The sequence below is a fragment of the Alligator sinensis genome, unplaced genomic scaffold (genome assembly GCF_000455745.1).
Source record: "Alligator sinensis unplaced genomic scaffold, ASM45574v1 scaffold444_1, whole genome shotgun sequence".
Lineage (NCBI taxonomy): Eukaryota > Metazoa > Chordata > Crocodylia > Alligatoridae > Alligator > Alligator sinensis.
In genome coordinates this window covers 2,785,989-2,800,291 of record NW_005841886.1, presented here as the reverse complement: position 1 = coordinate 2,800,291, position 14,303 = coordinate 2,785,989, and the positions used below count along the sequence as shown (strand labels likewise).

Sequence of the window (14,303 nt, the reverse complement as noted above, 5' to 3'; positions counted from 1 at the left end):
CCCCCCCCCCCCCCCCCCCCCTCCCTGCAGATGCCTTATCTTCATCTAGAGAGACAGTGGATTTTTTAAAAAAAGGAAACAAAAGCAAATTGAGAGGTTCCAGCTCAGGCTGAAGTCTTAGGGAGCTGGCCTGAGCCAGGGCCTCAGGACTGACTGGGCCTTTAGCCAAACCAGGCTGGTGAATGTTGTGAGCTAGTGTAACACAAGTAGTACTAGGCTCCCTTGACACTGTCCTGGTGTTACCTTGCCTTCCTCCCAATTGCTGCGTGGGTGTGGGTGAGTGGGTGCCTGTGTGTACAACCCTGGGAGGGCAGGTTATTCACCATGATATGCTTAGTCTTATTCTTCTCTGACAACCCTGGCACAAGTTGGGTGGCCAGGTGTTCCTGGTACCCATGCAAAGAACATACCAGCTCCCTTGCCACTGTGGTCTTAAGACAGGGGTTTTCAACCTTTTTAAGGAGTGTACCCCTTCTGGTGGGTACCCCTCCTGGATTGTACCCACCTGGACAAGGGAGGTGGGGGGAGTCCCCCAGCGTCTGGTCAGCAAGTGGCATGCAGTGGCAGTGTACGATGGCGCAGCAGCACACTTCCCAAGTACTTTCGGCGCACTTCCTAGGTACACAGCAGTGGCATGGAGGAGCAGGGGTACTTGGGAAGTGTGTCACCACTGCACCATGCCACACTTCCCAAGTACCCGTGCTTCTCTGCGCCGCGGCTGCAGATCCCCTGGGGCCTTCAACGTGTACCCCTGTCGACAACCCCTGTCCTAAGAGGATGCCCCAGCTGACTGAGAGAACAGCGATGCGTGTACTTCCTTCCAGTGGGATTCAGTGGGATTAAAATGCCCCAAAGCCATTGCCTTCTTAACAAGAGGCTCTGGGCACTGAGAAGCCCAGCTCCAGATGCTTCCCATAGCTGGCCTCTCTCATGCTGTGACTGGCTCTGCTGCTGCTGGCTCACCAGAACACACTCCTGGCTCCTTGGAATTTACTCCCACTGAGATCCTGGTGACACCGCTCCATCTCCCAAGCACAGCTGGGGCAGAGCGTCACCAGGAACTACATCTGGACATTCAAAAGATAAGAATAAAGTTGCTCCTTTGCTGTGATTAGCAGTGTCAGCTGGGGACTGACTGATACTTGACATATACTTAGCATTTCTACAATGTCCACTAATGTTCAACACTTAGTACTTCTCAGTCCACCCAAACTATCTCAAGGTGCTTTACATATACAGATAGATCTCACTCAACAGGACCAAGTGGTCAATATCCTGCCCTCTTATCTTCTAGATGGGCAGTGTGAGGCCTAAGAAGGCAAAGGGATTTGCCCAAGGTTTTGCAGCAACTGAGACCCAAGTTTTTTGGTTTGTCATCCCTTCATCCTTCCTCCTCTCACCCCGGTTCTGATCTGGCTCATGTTGCCTCCGTATCAAAGTGTCTCTCAGTCATTTGTGCCTCCCCCCCACCCCGCCCTTCCAGGGCTATGTTGTTATCTTTTGCTTACATGGGGAACTGAGGCAGAAGGAGGCATCTAAGGTTAGACAGGAAGCAAGTAGTAAGAGTAGAGAGCTGAACCTAGGTTTGGCAAGCCCTTGGGTGTGATCTGAACCACCACGCCCTGCTTCCTTCCTCTCCAGCATGTAACCATTTCACACAATTGCGTATGAGTCCAATAGGACCTGGGAGGCATGGTCTGCCCCTGGTGAGGAGCAAACCATGAGTGGCCCCGAGGACCCACCGTGCTGCATGACCCATTCTGTCTGTGTCCTTGGTGCCCATCCCACCTGTTGCTTCCCTGCTTGCAGCAGGGACCATCTTTCCCTGAGGCGTTATACAGCTCCTAGAGCAACAGAGCTCTTATTTTGGTGGGGGCCTCTAATTGCAACTGTGATTCAAATAAGAATAGAAAGATCTCTGCTTTGTTTCTATGGAAACCTGTATGTGAGCATTTATCCTTATTCTGTATTGTGTCAGGAATGGCTCAGGAACCCATCCATCTGGACTCAGTGACCAGTCAGCAACAGCTTAAGGGCAGAGATGGGAGTGCAGGAGGGGTCCCACACATGACATCAGCCAGGATGCCATCCTGGCACTGTCCACCTTGTGTCCTCAGTCCCTTCCCATCTGTTCTTATGTGAGATGCACCTCTTCTCACTGTTTAGGCCAGTGAAAACCCACTAGAGTACCTCTGTGCTCGCAAATGCAACTTTTTTGTGCCTCTCCCAGTGGTGGCGGCTGCCAATAGTAGAAGAGGCTGCAGGCTAGACAGGGTACAAACACCCCTCCCATTGTTGCAAGACCTGTGTGCTCTTAGCACTTCCAGAGCTGGAGCTGCAGTACTGGGAGCCACAGCCAACCTGTGGACACTTCACAGCCAGACTGTTCAGCCCACTAGGCGGGCACAGTTGCTCAGTTCCTCCCTGCTGGTCTCCTTTGGCAGCTGCTGCACATGCAAAGCTTCTGATAAGAGTTGTTCAGAAAGGAAGGATGGTCCGGTAGGCCCCCAATGTGGCCTCAAACATGAAAGACCAGGGTAAGTCTCCTGCTTTGTCACAGGCTGCTTGTGTGCCCTAGCTTAGTTACTTAGCCTTGCTGTGAACCCTTTGTGCAAGTGATGTAATGGCCTGGTCCTGCCTTATAGGGTGTTGGGAGGATAAATACACAACAGAGCTGCCTCCCCATCCTCTGGCAGGAAGGATGTGTAGTAACTTCTGTTCAGACACACGTGGAGCTACTGTGTTGGGGGCCCTTTCTCTGCGCCACGGGTACTGAGAGCACTCTGCGAGGAGGGAGCCATTCTGAGCAGGGTATGCGCCCCGAGCAGGGCAGCGGGTGCCTGCCTATGGCAGGAGAGCCTGGGGGACATGGAGGGTGGGGAGGGCGCAAGATGAGGAATGCCAGTCCTGGATGATATAAGAAATCCCAGGAGAAGGCTGACTGGAGGCATGTCTGTTTGTGTATTGGGGAGGGTTGAAGGTTGCGAGGGGTCAAGTAGGGACACAAGTATCTGAGCAGGGCCTGAGAGGGGTATTTTGTGTAGGGCCGGAAGAGGGAGGTGAGTTGGGAGGGCAGAGGCATCCAGAGCTCATTAAGCGCAGAGCAGGGTGAGGGGAAGGGAAGTCTTATCTGCCTAGGGAACTTCAGGCCCTGCTGCTACCGCTACAGCAGCGTCAGCTCCGGCAGAAACAGTCCCTGGAAGCCGATGCCGCTGGCCCATTTGCTCCCTCCCCTGCAGGTGAATGCATGTTGGGGGCAGAGCGGTACCTGCTCTTGCAAAGGCACCCAGGGTGGGGCGGGTGAGCACCATTGTTTGGCCCACTTGCCCCCTGGGATACACTGCATGGTGTGGCACTGCACTGCACTGCACTGTGCAGCTCCTACAGCTGCCCCTGCTGTGGCAAAGACTCCTGGCAGGGGGCTTGATCCTTGCACCCCCTTATAGTTGGCGCCTGGGGCTGGTGCCCCACTTGCCTGCCTTAGTTACAGTCTGGGGGGAAGGGGATGGAGACGTGGGGGCAAGTTATATGAGGTGGTGGTGAGGTTGCAGGAGGAGTGAAGGGTTGAGGCGGTTGCTTAGGAAGTCCAGCCTTACCCAGATGGCCTTGAGAGAGCCACCAGGGCTGCCTGCCCCCTCCCCACACAAGGACTCTCCTTCTAGCTTAGCTTGCCCACAGGTTCTGGCCTCCCCTCACCTTATGGCACGGCCCCCTGCTCCAGCAGTTTTCAGGGTTGGGAAGGGACACAGGGGTTGCCATTTTGTCTCCTGCTAGGTTTCTAGACCAGGGAGAGGTGCAGCCAGCTCTGCTCAGGAAGGGAACTAGTGATAACTTCAGGATCACTGGTCCTAGAGGCCTCAGTCAAGGTGGCATCCTGCTGGACTACATGGGTTAAGGGATCCAGGATGCTGGGAATGGGCTCAGAGAAGGAGAAAGATGGGCTGAGGAAAGGGGACTGAGGGCCAGAGCTCCTGGGTCTTCTCTGTGGCTAAGGGCATGGAGGGTTGCTGGGTGCTATGTAAGGAGGCAGAGCAAGGCAGTTTGCCTGCCCCCCCCCAATCCCCCCGAGGCCATGGTTGCCCAAGGAAGGGAGTGATTCTTTGAGGGCCCTGGACTGCCCCTTCCCCCTGGACAGGCCAGAGGGGAGGCCTAGTGGGGGCTGCAGGGGGGGGCATTTAGCTGGGGTTGGTAATGCAAACTCCCTAGTTCAGGGGTGGCAGGATCAGGGATTGGGCTCAGGCTGGCAGTGTATGGCCTGTTGTGAGCATAGGCACGTGGCTAAGCGTAACACCGGCCGCGCGGCTCAGCAGAGCAGGAAATAACAAGCAAACCACAGAGGAGACGGGAAATTATTTAGGTAAAATTTGAGCTGCTTTCTCCCAACGGGCTGGAGTGTCTGCACAGCCTTCCTGCTCAGTCCCTGGACTTTTCTGTGCTGCAGAGAGGCGGCAGTGCCCTGCAGTCTCCCTGCCATGGAGCGAGGGGCTGCAGTAGGGGACACCCCCAGCTCTCCAGAGGGACTAGACCTTAGGGCCCACCACTGATTTTGGGTGCTTTACTTGAGGCCTCTCAGGCCTGATTTTCAGAGGTCTGAGCCCCTGCAACAACTGCTAATCTCAGCTGGTGGGAGCCCCAAGTGAGATACCCAAAATCAAGGCAAACATTTTGGCCTGCAGGCTATAGGTTGCCAAACCCGGGCTTAGATGTTTTTTCTCTCTCCCCAGTGTTTACCCACCTGCTATATTTACAGACAACAATCAAGTCACTCGACTGGGATGGTTTAGTCCGGGATGATCCTGCCTTGAGCAGGGGGTTGGATTAAATGATCTCCCTTTCAGGTCTCTTTCCTGTGAGTCTATGAAACGCTGGCCTCACTCTGTCCCCAGAGAGCTCTCCTTGCTCTTAGCCCCCGAGTGCTCCACTCCCAAGTACCCACTGCACTGTCTTCACCCAGGTCAGAGTCGCCCAGGAGAAGTCTGAAGGCATTTATGCTTCTTCCAGTTGCATGTTATTCCTGTGGAAGCATGGTTTTCAGGCTAGCACCACATGGCTGCTCTTTGAAAAAAGGAAAAAGAACAGAGTTAGGTCGCCTGCAGTAGGTGGGGCACTAGCTGGGGATTTAAGAGCCCCAGGTTCAGGTCCCAGATCAGCTAGTATCCCTCTGTCCCAAACAAGTCCCTTAAACAAGTCACAAATCCTCCCCGTGCCTCAGTTTCCCCATCTGTAAAATGGAGGAGGGGAAGTGGAGAGGAAGCAGAGCATCCTTCCCTGCCATATGGGGCATTAAAGGCTGCCAGGGAGCAACAATACCAGAGTGATGGGGCAATAAATAGGTCCAGGTTGACAGTCTTGTGTCATTTGTCATGATATTGGTGGTTTGTGACAGGAGATTGTATAGCTGTTAGCACTGTACCAAGACCCACTAAATTCCTTTTGCACCGGACCCCATGTCGCCATTCGACAGTAACAAGGAACTGCTGGTCTGCCCCAGACTTGCCTTGGCAGCCCCAGCAGAAACAGAAGGTTGCTGACCTTCCTACTGAGGCCCAGAAGTGGCCCTCCATCTCAGAGCTACAACCAGACTAAGCCGCCATCTCCACCATTGCAGTTCTCAGGCTGGCTGCACCCCTGACCTTTACTGATCTCTGAATGCTTTGGCTCAAGTGATGGGTCTCAGTCAGCCACCTGGTTTGGGGTGGAAATGTGATTCTCCTCCTGGCCCTGTCTCCAGGCACTAACCACGATTTCCTCAGCAGGCCTGAATTCTGGTCAGCGCCTGGAGTTCAACTCCAGAATCGGTGATGAGTGAGCAGAAAGCCTGATTCCTGTGCAAAGGCTTGCTCACTGGGAACTGAAGTATTCCAGAGAAGACAGAACTCGAGGCAGTAGGCAGTCTGTGCGCATGCCTGCCTTCCCACCCCAGGACCTAGTTCTCACTGGATTACCCTGTTCTTCCCACAGGCAGTTCACTTCCAGCCTTACTCCCCACTTCTCTCTCCAGACAGTCTTTTTAACTGTTTAGTGCCCTTTTGGCCCTAGCCTGGGCAGCACAGCTGTGTGACTGTGGTCTGGAGCCTGGAAGTAGTATCTTTGCAGTTGATAGTTTGGCTATTGTCTTATAGTTGCCCCCATGCATTTACTAGGAGGCTGCTTATCAAGAGCTATTGTGTTACTTCCTTGCTTGTTTTTTCAGCAGTCTCCTATTAAGTTTGATGAATACTTTCATGCAGGAAAGCCCCATAACTCCATGTCACTGTCCAGGGTACGTGCAGGAGTCTTACCCTTGCTACTGATCAGTGATCCTGAATGAACAGCTCCATTCCCCCAGACCTGCATCACTGCCAGTGAATTCCTTGTCACAGGGCAGGCTTAGCTCACTGCTCAGGCTGAGATCTTCAAAGGAGTCTATAGGATGTGGGTGCTTAAATCCCATTGAAGCTCTCACTTTTGACCCATGGGGGAAGAGGAAGGTGTCCTCAGGAAGGGACATGGCGGGGCTAAAACATCAGTTTCCCAGCAGTGACAGGTAGTTCAAAAATGCCTGAAATTCCCCTTGTAACCAGCAGTCGCATCAAGCTCCCACCTCCTGCCCCCCAGGATAGCAAATGTACTCAGTCATTTTCGAGCACAAAGATGCCTGATATGCAAACCATGAGGTCAGAGAGATTTGCATGGGGAGAGGGAGCAGCTCTGTTGTAACGGCTGTGCTTCTGCTGACCTTTCTTTTCAGGTATCATCGGGGCCCATCTCAAACTCTGCAACGAGAGAGCATTTACCTACACCCTCTGACCCTAGGACTAAGCAAAAGAAGCAGGAGGAAGGAACCATGTTCCAGGCCACAGCCCCTGCCAGCACAACCTCCACCCATGTACGTATCCTCTTTGCCCCTGGGATTCACTGGCTCAATTAGGGAGAGTCAGAAAGCCTTGCAGGGGCTGCATGCCCTCTTCTGTTCTCAAGGGCACAGAGCGGGCACCGAACGCTGGGAAATGTACATGCTCTGACTTCAGGATGTGGTGTTTAGGTTGAGTAATCAGCCATGATTATTGTTGCTCCAACAGTTAAGCTCTGATAGGTATAGCTCATACAGATCTCTTCTGTTTATCTTCAGCAGCAGCTGGGCTGTATATAGAGGGTGGGGAGCCAACCTTGGCTAACAGAGCTGTGGGTGACTAGAGCTGAGGTTCCATGTTCGTTGCATGCTGATGTGATGAGTGCTGGGTTGCGAAGGTAGATTATCTTTGAGAACAGATGCATTGAACGCAGCCTGCCATGACATGAGGGCTGGTCCTTTTCACTCCATCATGGGTGTGAAAACACTCGCTACTCCAGACAGTTTCACACTCAACATGATCATGCCCTAGCTCCAAGCTGTAGCTCAGAGCACTATTCTCTTCATTTAAAATATTTCAGCCATCCAATCAGGGGAAAGAAACAATGTTACATGACTTAACTGACAAGTTCATTGCTGCCCCTTTCACTGAAAAGAGCGGCTTGGGTTAAATCAGGGGTGGGCAAAATGCAGTCCACAGGCCAGATGCAGCCCACCAGGCCATTGTATCTGGCCCATGGGGCCCCTAAAAAATTAGAAAATTAATATTTATCTGCCCCTGGCTGCCTGTCATGTAGCCCTCGATGGCTTGCCAAAACTCAGTAAGTGGCCCTCCACCCAAAATAATTGCATGCCCCTGTTATCTGATAGATACAACTGCTAAGTTAGAAGGAAACTGGGGTCAGGTCTGAATGAGCGATTCAGCCAGGCCCGAGTGATTTCAGGGCTATCTTTTCCCACAAGCTCAACATATGGGGTGCATGTCAGGAGCTTGGCGTGCCCCACCTACCTACCTGCTTTTGCTCTGCCTGGGCCAAAGCTGGAAAGGAGGGTGCCCTCATTGCTGCTCTCAAGATCTCTGGCTATGGCGTGTTGGGGTGCCATCATAAGGGGCATTTGCGGTACAGCTCACTGTGGCATTTCTGGGTTTGGCATGGGTAGAGCAGAAACAGGTAGGCAGAGCACTCTCTCCAGGGGAAACAAATGGACCTGACCTGCCTGGTTGAATCCGTGGCCGCCTCAACTATATGGCTGCTTCCCCACTCTCTTGCTATGCTGACTTTTTATTTGTGTTTCCATGGCTGCCTGTAACCACAGTCATGAGCATATGAATCATTTAGGCTCCAAGAAGTTAGAGACGGAAAAAACTCAAGTACATCCCTGACTGGGACAGGATATAGTCCTTTCCCCAAGGGAGGATGCATGCGATATTAGAGAGACTGCAGGCTTGATCTGAGGCAGAAGGCTGCTGAAAAGTGAAGAGAGATGGGGGAGATGGCTTGTTGCTCTAGAAACAGGTGTATTTTGGCTCCAAGCAGAGAGTGTTTTATACCATGGCTATTGAGCACACTGAGAAGACCAGGCAGACAGATGGACAGAGCTGCCCCCTTTCCCAGCAGCCGCGGGGTACATGGAGGCTGTGGAAGTTTTGCTGTGGAGTTAATTCCCGAGGAAGGAGCTGCTTTATTTCTAAACCCTGCTGCTGCTGCTTTCCAAGCAGGAGGCTCCAGCTCCTTCTCCAGGGCCTCTATTCTCCTTTTCACCACTGTCCCTCCATTGACCTTGGTGTGTTACTCCAAGCTTGTGCTGACATGAGTGTAAGGAAGCTGCTGGTCTTCACTGCATCCTGCCAGGCACTGAGAGCAGCTGGGATACATCTGAGGAGGCAGCTTGTCAAAGGAGAGTTTCCAGTGGGCTTCTTATACAAAACCATTCCCAAACAGAAATGGAGGGGAAGCGGGGAGAGACGGAGAGATGAAATGGGGCTGGGAAATGAGGATGAAGGAGGAGGGGGGAGTGGCTCTGGAGAGCTGAGGACAAGATGACTCTTGTCCCAGCAAGGCACTGGAAGGACTGAGGAGGCTGAGGGACTGCAATGGATGATGCCTCAGGGGTGACACAGGAATCATGCCTGGGTGGGAGGCAGGAGCTACCAAGCTCAGAACAAAGATGGACCGATGGTGATAATGTTCCTGGCATGGGCTAAGTGGAGGGCACGGCTAGATGCCTGCTCATGCCTTCTAGTTCCTCAGTGGCTGGCCCTGGCTCTCTGCATGGGGCTGGGGCTGCGTGCAGCCAGTTACCCCAGACTCAGTGAGGGCAGACTGGCAGGGATTTGCACCCAGGGTGCACCAGCGCAAGCAGACAGCTGCAGTGCGGGGCCACCGCAGTGGGTCACCGCGGACTGGGATGGAGGCAGTGAGGCGTGGGGGGCGGCAAGGGAGGCAGGTGGAGCAGCATTAGACCCTGTCCTATCCATGGCTGGGGGAGACGATGCAGCTGAAATGTAGGTCAGGGGAGGCTGTGTGCTGGAGTGCAGGGCCCAGGTGCACACACACCTGCACCACTTCTGGCAGCCTCCTTCACCCAGAGCATTGGGGCAGGGATGGTTTGGCATAAAAAAGAGGCCTGCAATCCAGAGCTGGTATTTGCTAGTGGCTGCCAGCTTTGTGGACTAGGACCAACAGCGCTGCTGGCCTGGTAAATCCTAGGGGGCTGGCAGGCAGCAACAGATTGGAGGGGGAGGGGGGACCTCACACAGCTCCCCTCCGCACTGGAACCACTGCCTCCTTGGTGAGTGTTTGAATGGCACATGCCCCAGCTGAGCTGCCTTGCACCCCTGCATGTTTCTAAACCTCTGTCCTTGCCTTCCCCTCCCCCTCCCTCTTCTGCAGGGAGTTGTGAAAGCTTTTTTATCTTGCCTGTTGCTCAGGCATTTCCTGTGGTACTGAGGAGCGTAAGGGACGGATAACAAAAGCACGGAGCAGCAAACATGTCTGCCAGAGAGAGTAGGGAGGGGAACACCAGCCTGCTGGTCCCCTGGGTGCTGTGCACTGGTGAGCCTTTCTGTTTGTCTCCAGGCAAAGGCCTGCTAGGTTCATCAGTCGCAGGGCTTTGCTGCTATGTAAACTCCTGCAATGAGGCATAGGCAAGCCTCGCTGGGACAGGTGTACACATTGTGCAGGGCAGGGATCCAGAAATGAAAGGGTGAATTCTTTTGCTGCCCTTGCCCATGGGCTAACCTGGAGTTCAGGGAAGGGCTAGGGGAGCAGTAGTCTGCAAAACAACAAACCCTAAGATTTATTGGTGCAGGAAGGGAAGTGGCCAGGACTGACATGCACCCCCACATGCACTCTGCGCCCTTGAATCAGGAGTGCAACTAGGGTTGGCCTAGCATGATCCTGAGCAGGGACATTAGCTGGCACCACCCTCTCCTGTGTCATTGCAGGGGCACCTCTGGCGTTGTGCACTGACACCTGCAGCTTGGTTGCCCAGTACAGTGCAGGGATGGTAATAGCAGGCACTGGAGTTAATGTGGCAGGGGCATGGGAGCAGCTGCTGTATACTTGGGGTGCTTATTACAGTGTGGTTATACCTGGCTTCCTGAGCCCAGCCTCAGTCCTCAGGGCCAGGTTGCTAACTGCATAATCATCCCATCCCTTGATTATCAGAGCTGAGAACACTAGTTCAGGAGCACTGACTGTGACCAGGAGCTCTCCTGAAGCTTTAGGTGACAACAAATAAATCCACTGTGTAATTAGTTGGTTGAATACTGTGGGGTTGCCCTGGGACTGGTCAGCTGGCTGCTTTGTGGGTAGGACTCTGGCATGGGACCCAGGAGATCTGCCCTGCTCCACACTCCTTCCATAGCTCTGGGCATGTCCCCTAAAATCCAGGTGCTTGTTTCCTCCTCTGTAAAATGTGGGTGACGTCCTCCTTTCTCCCATTTTTGTCCATCTTCTATGTGGCTATGAGCAATTTGCACCCGTGGGTGCGTGCAGGGCAGTCAGCACACAAGGACCTAACCCTTAGGTATTGCTTCCAGAAAAGAGCCAAAACCTAACCCTTAGGTATTGCTTCCAGAAAAGAAACAACCCCCTCAAAAACCAGCCACCTAGCCACATGATTACCTTGCTGCTTACAGGAGGTGGATGTTGCTGCCTGTGTCAGCTTAACCTGTGTAGAGCAATGCCTATGCCCATCACACCCTCAGTTCTTGCTTGTTCTGTCTCCTGAGGTGTCAGGGTAAAACCTCTGATGTAATGTTCCCAGCCAAATGGACTGGGAATATGTGTGAGTATGTGTGTGTTGCGGGGGGAGGGGGGGGGAGCAGGGTGAGGGGAAGAGAAAGAGAGCTGCAATTAGTCGGTAAGTGGGTGAAGAGTCTAATGTGAACCTGAATCCCCTTGGAAGTTCATAGGCTGGGGCTGGGGAGTATTTCTGCCCATCCGACAGCTGTGAGTCACGGGCCAAGAATCCTTGGGCCCTGCCATCCCCTCACTGCAGCCAGGATTGCCAGTCCGCTGAGTGCCAGTGAGGTAGCTAAATAAAGACCAGCTTTGCCCCAGCAAAGTGCAGTGCTCCAAGGTACCTGTTACAGTCACAGCCATCTCCTACTGGTAGCCTGCCCAGTGGGGATATGCTGATGTGCCAAGTAAAGGAAACCTGAGCCCAGACTTGGGTGCTGAGCTGTGGACAATCCTGGCCTTTGTGTCACTTGGGATATGGTCCAGCTACAGCATGATTCAGTACCCCAAGCCATCTGGCAGGTGTGTCCAGGGGAAAAGGTGTCAGGGATCTCAAGGCTCCTTCTTACACTCGGTCTAATCCCTTTGCTTCCTGGTTGGCCCCAAGGTCCTTTTTCCCTGGATCCCTATGCTGTGGGTTGGGCATATCTAATTTTTTTTATTTGTTTCTTTCTCCCTTGCAGGATGCCAATAGCAGCTCAGGAGGCAGCACAGTGCAGCGCTCCAAGGTACTCATGACACTTGCAACCATCTCTTACTCATACCCTGCCTCAGGGGGCAACAGCTGCTGGGAGGCCAGTGGGGAGGGAGGGAGAGGTGCCCTGACATAGGGAGGGGAACTGGCAACATCTGCACAGAAGATGCTGCTGTAAGGTCAGATGCTGGCATGGATGTGGGCTGGGGGAGGGGCTGCATCGCACAACACCAGTGCCCCAGCATTAGGTCTGATGGACATTTGCAGTAATCCTCCTGTTTGGGCGGGAGGGCTGGGCTGGGCTGGGCTGGGGGCAAAGGCCTTGGTTTCCTTGCTGTTGCCTGGCCCCCTCTCATGGCCTTCTCTCAGTGGTTTCCATTCCCACCCAGTCATTCAGCTTGAAGGCCCAGGTGAAGGAGACGTGCACGGCTTGCCAGAAGACCGTCTACCCCATGGAGCGGCTGGTGGCTGATAAATTTGTCTTCCATAATGCCTGTTTCTGCTGCAAGCACTGCAATACCAAGCTCAGGTGTGTGGACAGGGTGGCAGGTCTTCTCTGCCTGGTGAGGAGGGGAACTGCAGAGGAAGACGCTGGGCTGCGCACACCCCCCAGACCCATTCAGACAATGCACCCCCAGCCTGAGCCCCCAGCCACAGCCCTTTGCTCACACTTGGTGTCCAGGGAAGAAATGCGAGGCCTCCAGGCCTTCTCAAAGCACTGCAGCTCCTCCAGTCTTATCCTATAGGGTATGATTTGGCAAGGGCCTTCGTGGCACCTCCATTTTGCAGCTTTGGATACCAGACCAGGAGTAGGGAAGGGGGTGGGGGAAGTTCTCCTATCCTGCCCCACCAGCTGTGACTAAGGTGTTCACCCTCTCTTAGACCTGGGGTAGGGCCACAGCATCATGTAGCAATGCAGAGACTATACAGGTCTTTCCCCTGCCTTACCCCATCTCCAGGCCTCTCCTTTTCTCCTCTCAGATCCTCTCCCCTCCACCTCATGTTCTCCCTTTTTATAAACTCCTTCATCCTGGATTCAGTTTATAATTCTACTTGCCATGACAGCCCCTGCAGCCCTCTGGCTCTCCCTGATACCCCCCATACTTCCTCACTCCCTCTAGCACATGGCTGGTGGCTTACCCTTGCCTTCTTCCTTGCAGCCTGGGCAGCTATGCAGCACTGCACGGGGAGTTCTACTGCAAGCCCCACTTCCAGCAGCTGTTCAAGAGCAAAGGCAACTACGATGAGGGCTTTGGGCGCAAGCAGCACAAGGAGCTCTGGGTGCACAAGGAGGTGGAGAGTGGGACCAAGACAGCGTGATATGGCCTGGCTCCCTTTCCCTCGAGCCCAGCCAAGACAACACTGAGAGTAAAGCTGAACTGGGGGCTAACTGAGCTGCTGTAAAGGGTGCTGGCAGGGCCTGCTGGGAACAGAGGTGGGAGCGGCAGTGCCCGGGCAAAGACCAGCAGCTCCACTGTGTTGCTGAACTGGAGGAGCCTTTAGTAGCAAGATCTAGGAGATACTATGTTTGGGGCCATTGAAACTGCAATGCAGAATGTGCCTGGTCTTCAAGACCAGGGGCCCAAATGGGAACAGGGCAGAGCTGCCTGGGGTCCAAGGGTGTCTTGCTAACACCTAGGCAGGAGCTCTTCTATCCCTGGGCTGAAACCAGGTTATGCCTCCCCAAGAGAGCCTCTCTGTTAACCCCTCACAGGAGTCTGCTGCCACAGGGGAAGAGAGGACTTCAGGCTCCCAGAGCCAGTGTCAAGGGGCTATCCAGCCTGGTCCCACCCTCTGGTCTGCCTGCTGGCGATGTGGGGAGGGCAGGCCCCCCACTTTGTTTACAGCAGCTCAGTTCAGCTGGACCAGTTCAGCTTCCCTGCTCTTGCCCTGCGACTGTTTGCCACGCTCTGTCTGTTTTTATATTTGCCATTCAATGGGTACGTTCTGTGCTGGAGCTGGCCTTGCCTGGCGGCTCTGCGCCCTTTTTATTATTTTTGTAATACAATGTTCTGAGCCTTTCCCATTGCATATCACTTTCAGGGGCACCAGAGCAGGTAGCAGTGGTGACCATATCCCTTGGGAAGATAATAGAGGTGACTTCCTCAGTGCCTGTCACACCTCACTAAGGCAGCAGATTAAGCTGGTGCCTGTGTAAGATTCAAGGTCCCAGTGCAGCCCCCAAGGGGCTGGCAGCCCTTGCTCACCTCAGACTGCCAGTGCCACAAAGCCTGAGGGTGGGTTCTGCCAAGGGCTCCCTCCATAGCAGCAGCCAGGCAATCTGAGTAGGGAAAATGGAGGAGGTGACACAGTGGGGACATGGAACATGCATTTGCCTAGGGACAGCCCAGGTTGTGCTTGCTGACCAGAGCACACTGAAAACACAAAGGACATCAGAGTCCAGACCACAGCAGAGGCTGGAGGACAGGGAAGGCATGGATAGGCCACACAGGGGGGCTGAGCACCAGCTGCAGGCCTACCTCACATTAGGGCTGAGAGGCTGGAGTATTGTATCAGGTAGTATGGACCC

At 53.9% G+C, this 14,303-nt stretch overlaps 1 protein-coding gene across 4 annotated transcripts in view; it reads left to right on the top strand.

The window, feature by feature from the left end:
• LIMD2 (LIM domain containing 2) overlaps positions 1-13,795 on the top strand; it is a 25,785-nt gene extending 11,990 nt beyond the window's left edge. For 2 of the 4 annotated variants that reach the window (XM_025196928.1, XM_025196925.1), the window contains exons 2-5: positions 6,731-6,868; positions 11,763-11,807; positions 12,163-12,302; positions 12,934-13,795. In XM_025196928.1, coding sequence (XP_025052713.1) covers positions 6,731-6,868; positions 11,763-11,807; positions 12,163-12,302; positions 12,934-13,093 — 483 coding nt within the window. In that variant the 3' untranslated portion in view covers positions 13,094-13,795. Of the gene's footprint in view, positions 1-2,428; positions 2,538-2,733; positions 2,812-6,730; positions 6,869-11,762; positions 11,808-12,162; positions 12,303-12,933 lie in introns of those variants that run through there. The other 2 variants (XM_025196926.1, XM_025196927.1) reach the window with 2 other exon arrangements.
• The last annotated feature ends 508 nt before the right edge of the window (positions 13,796-14,303 follow it).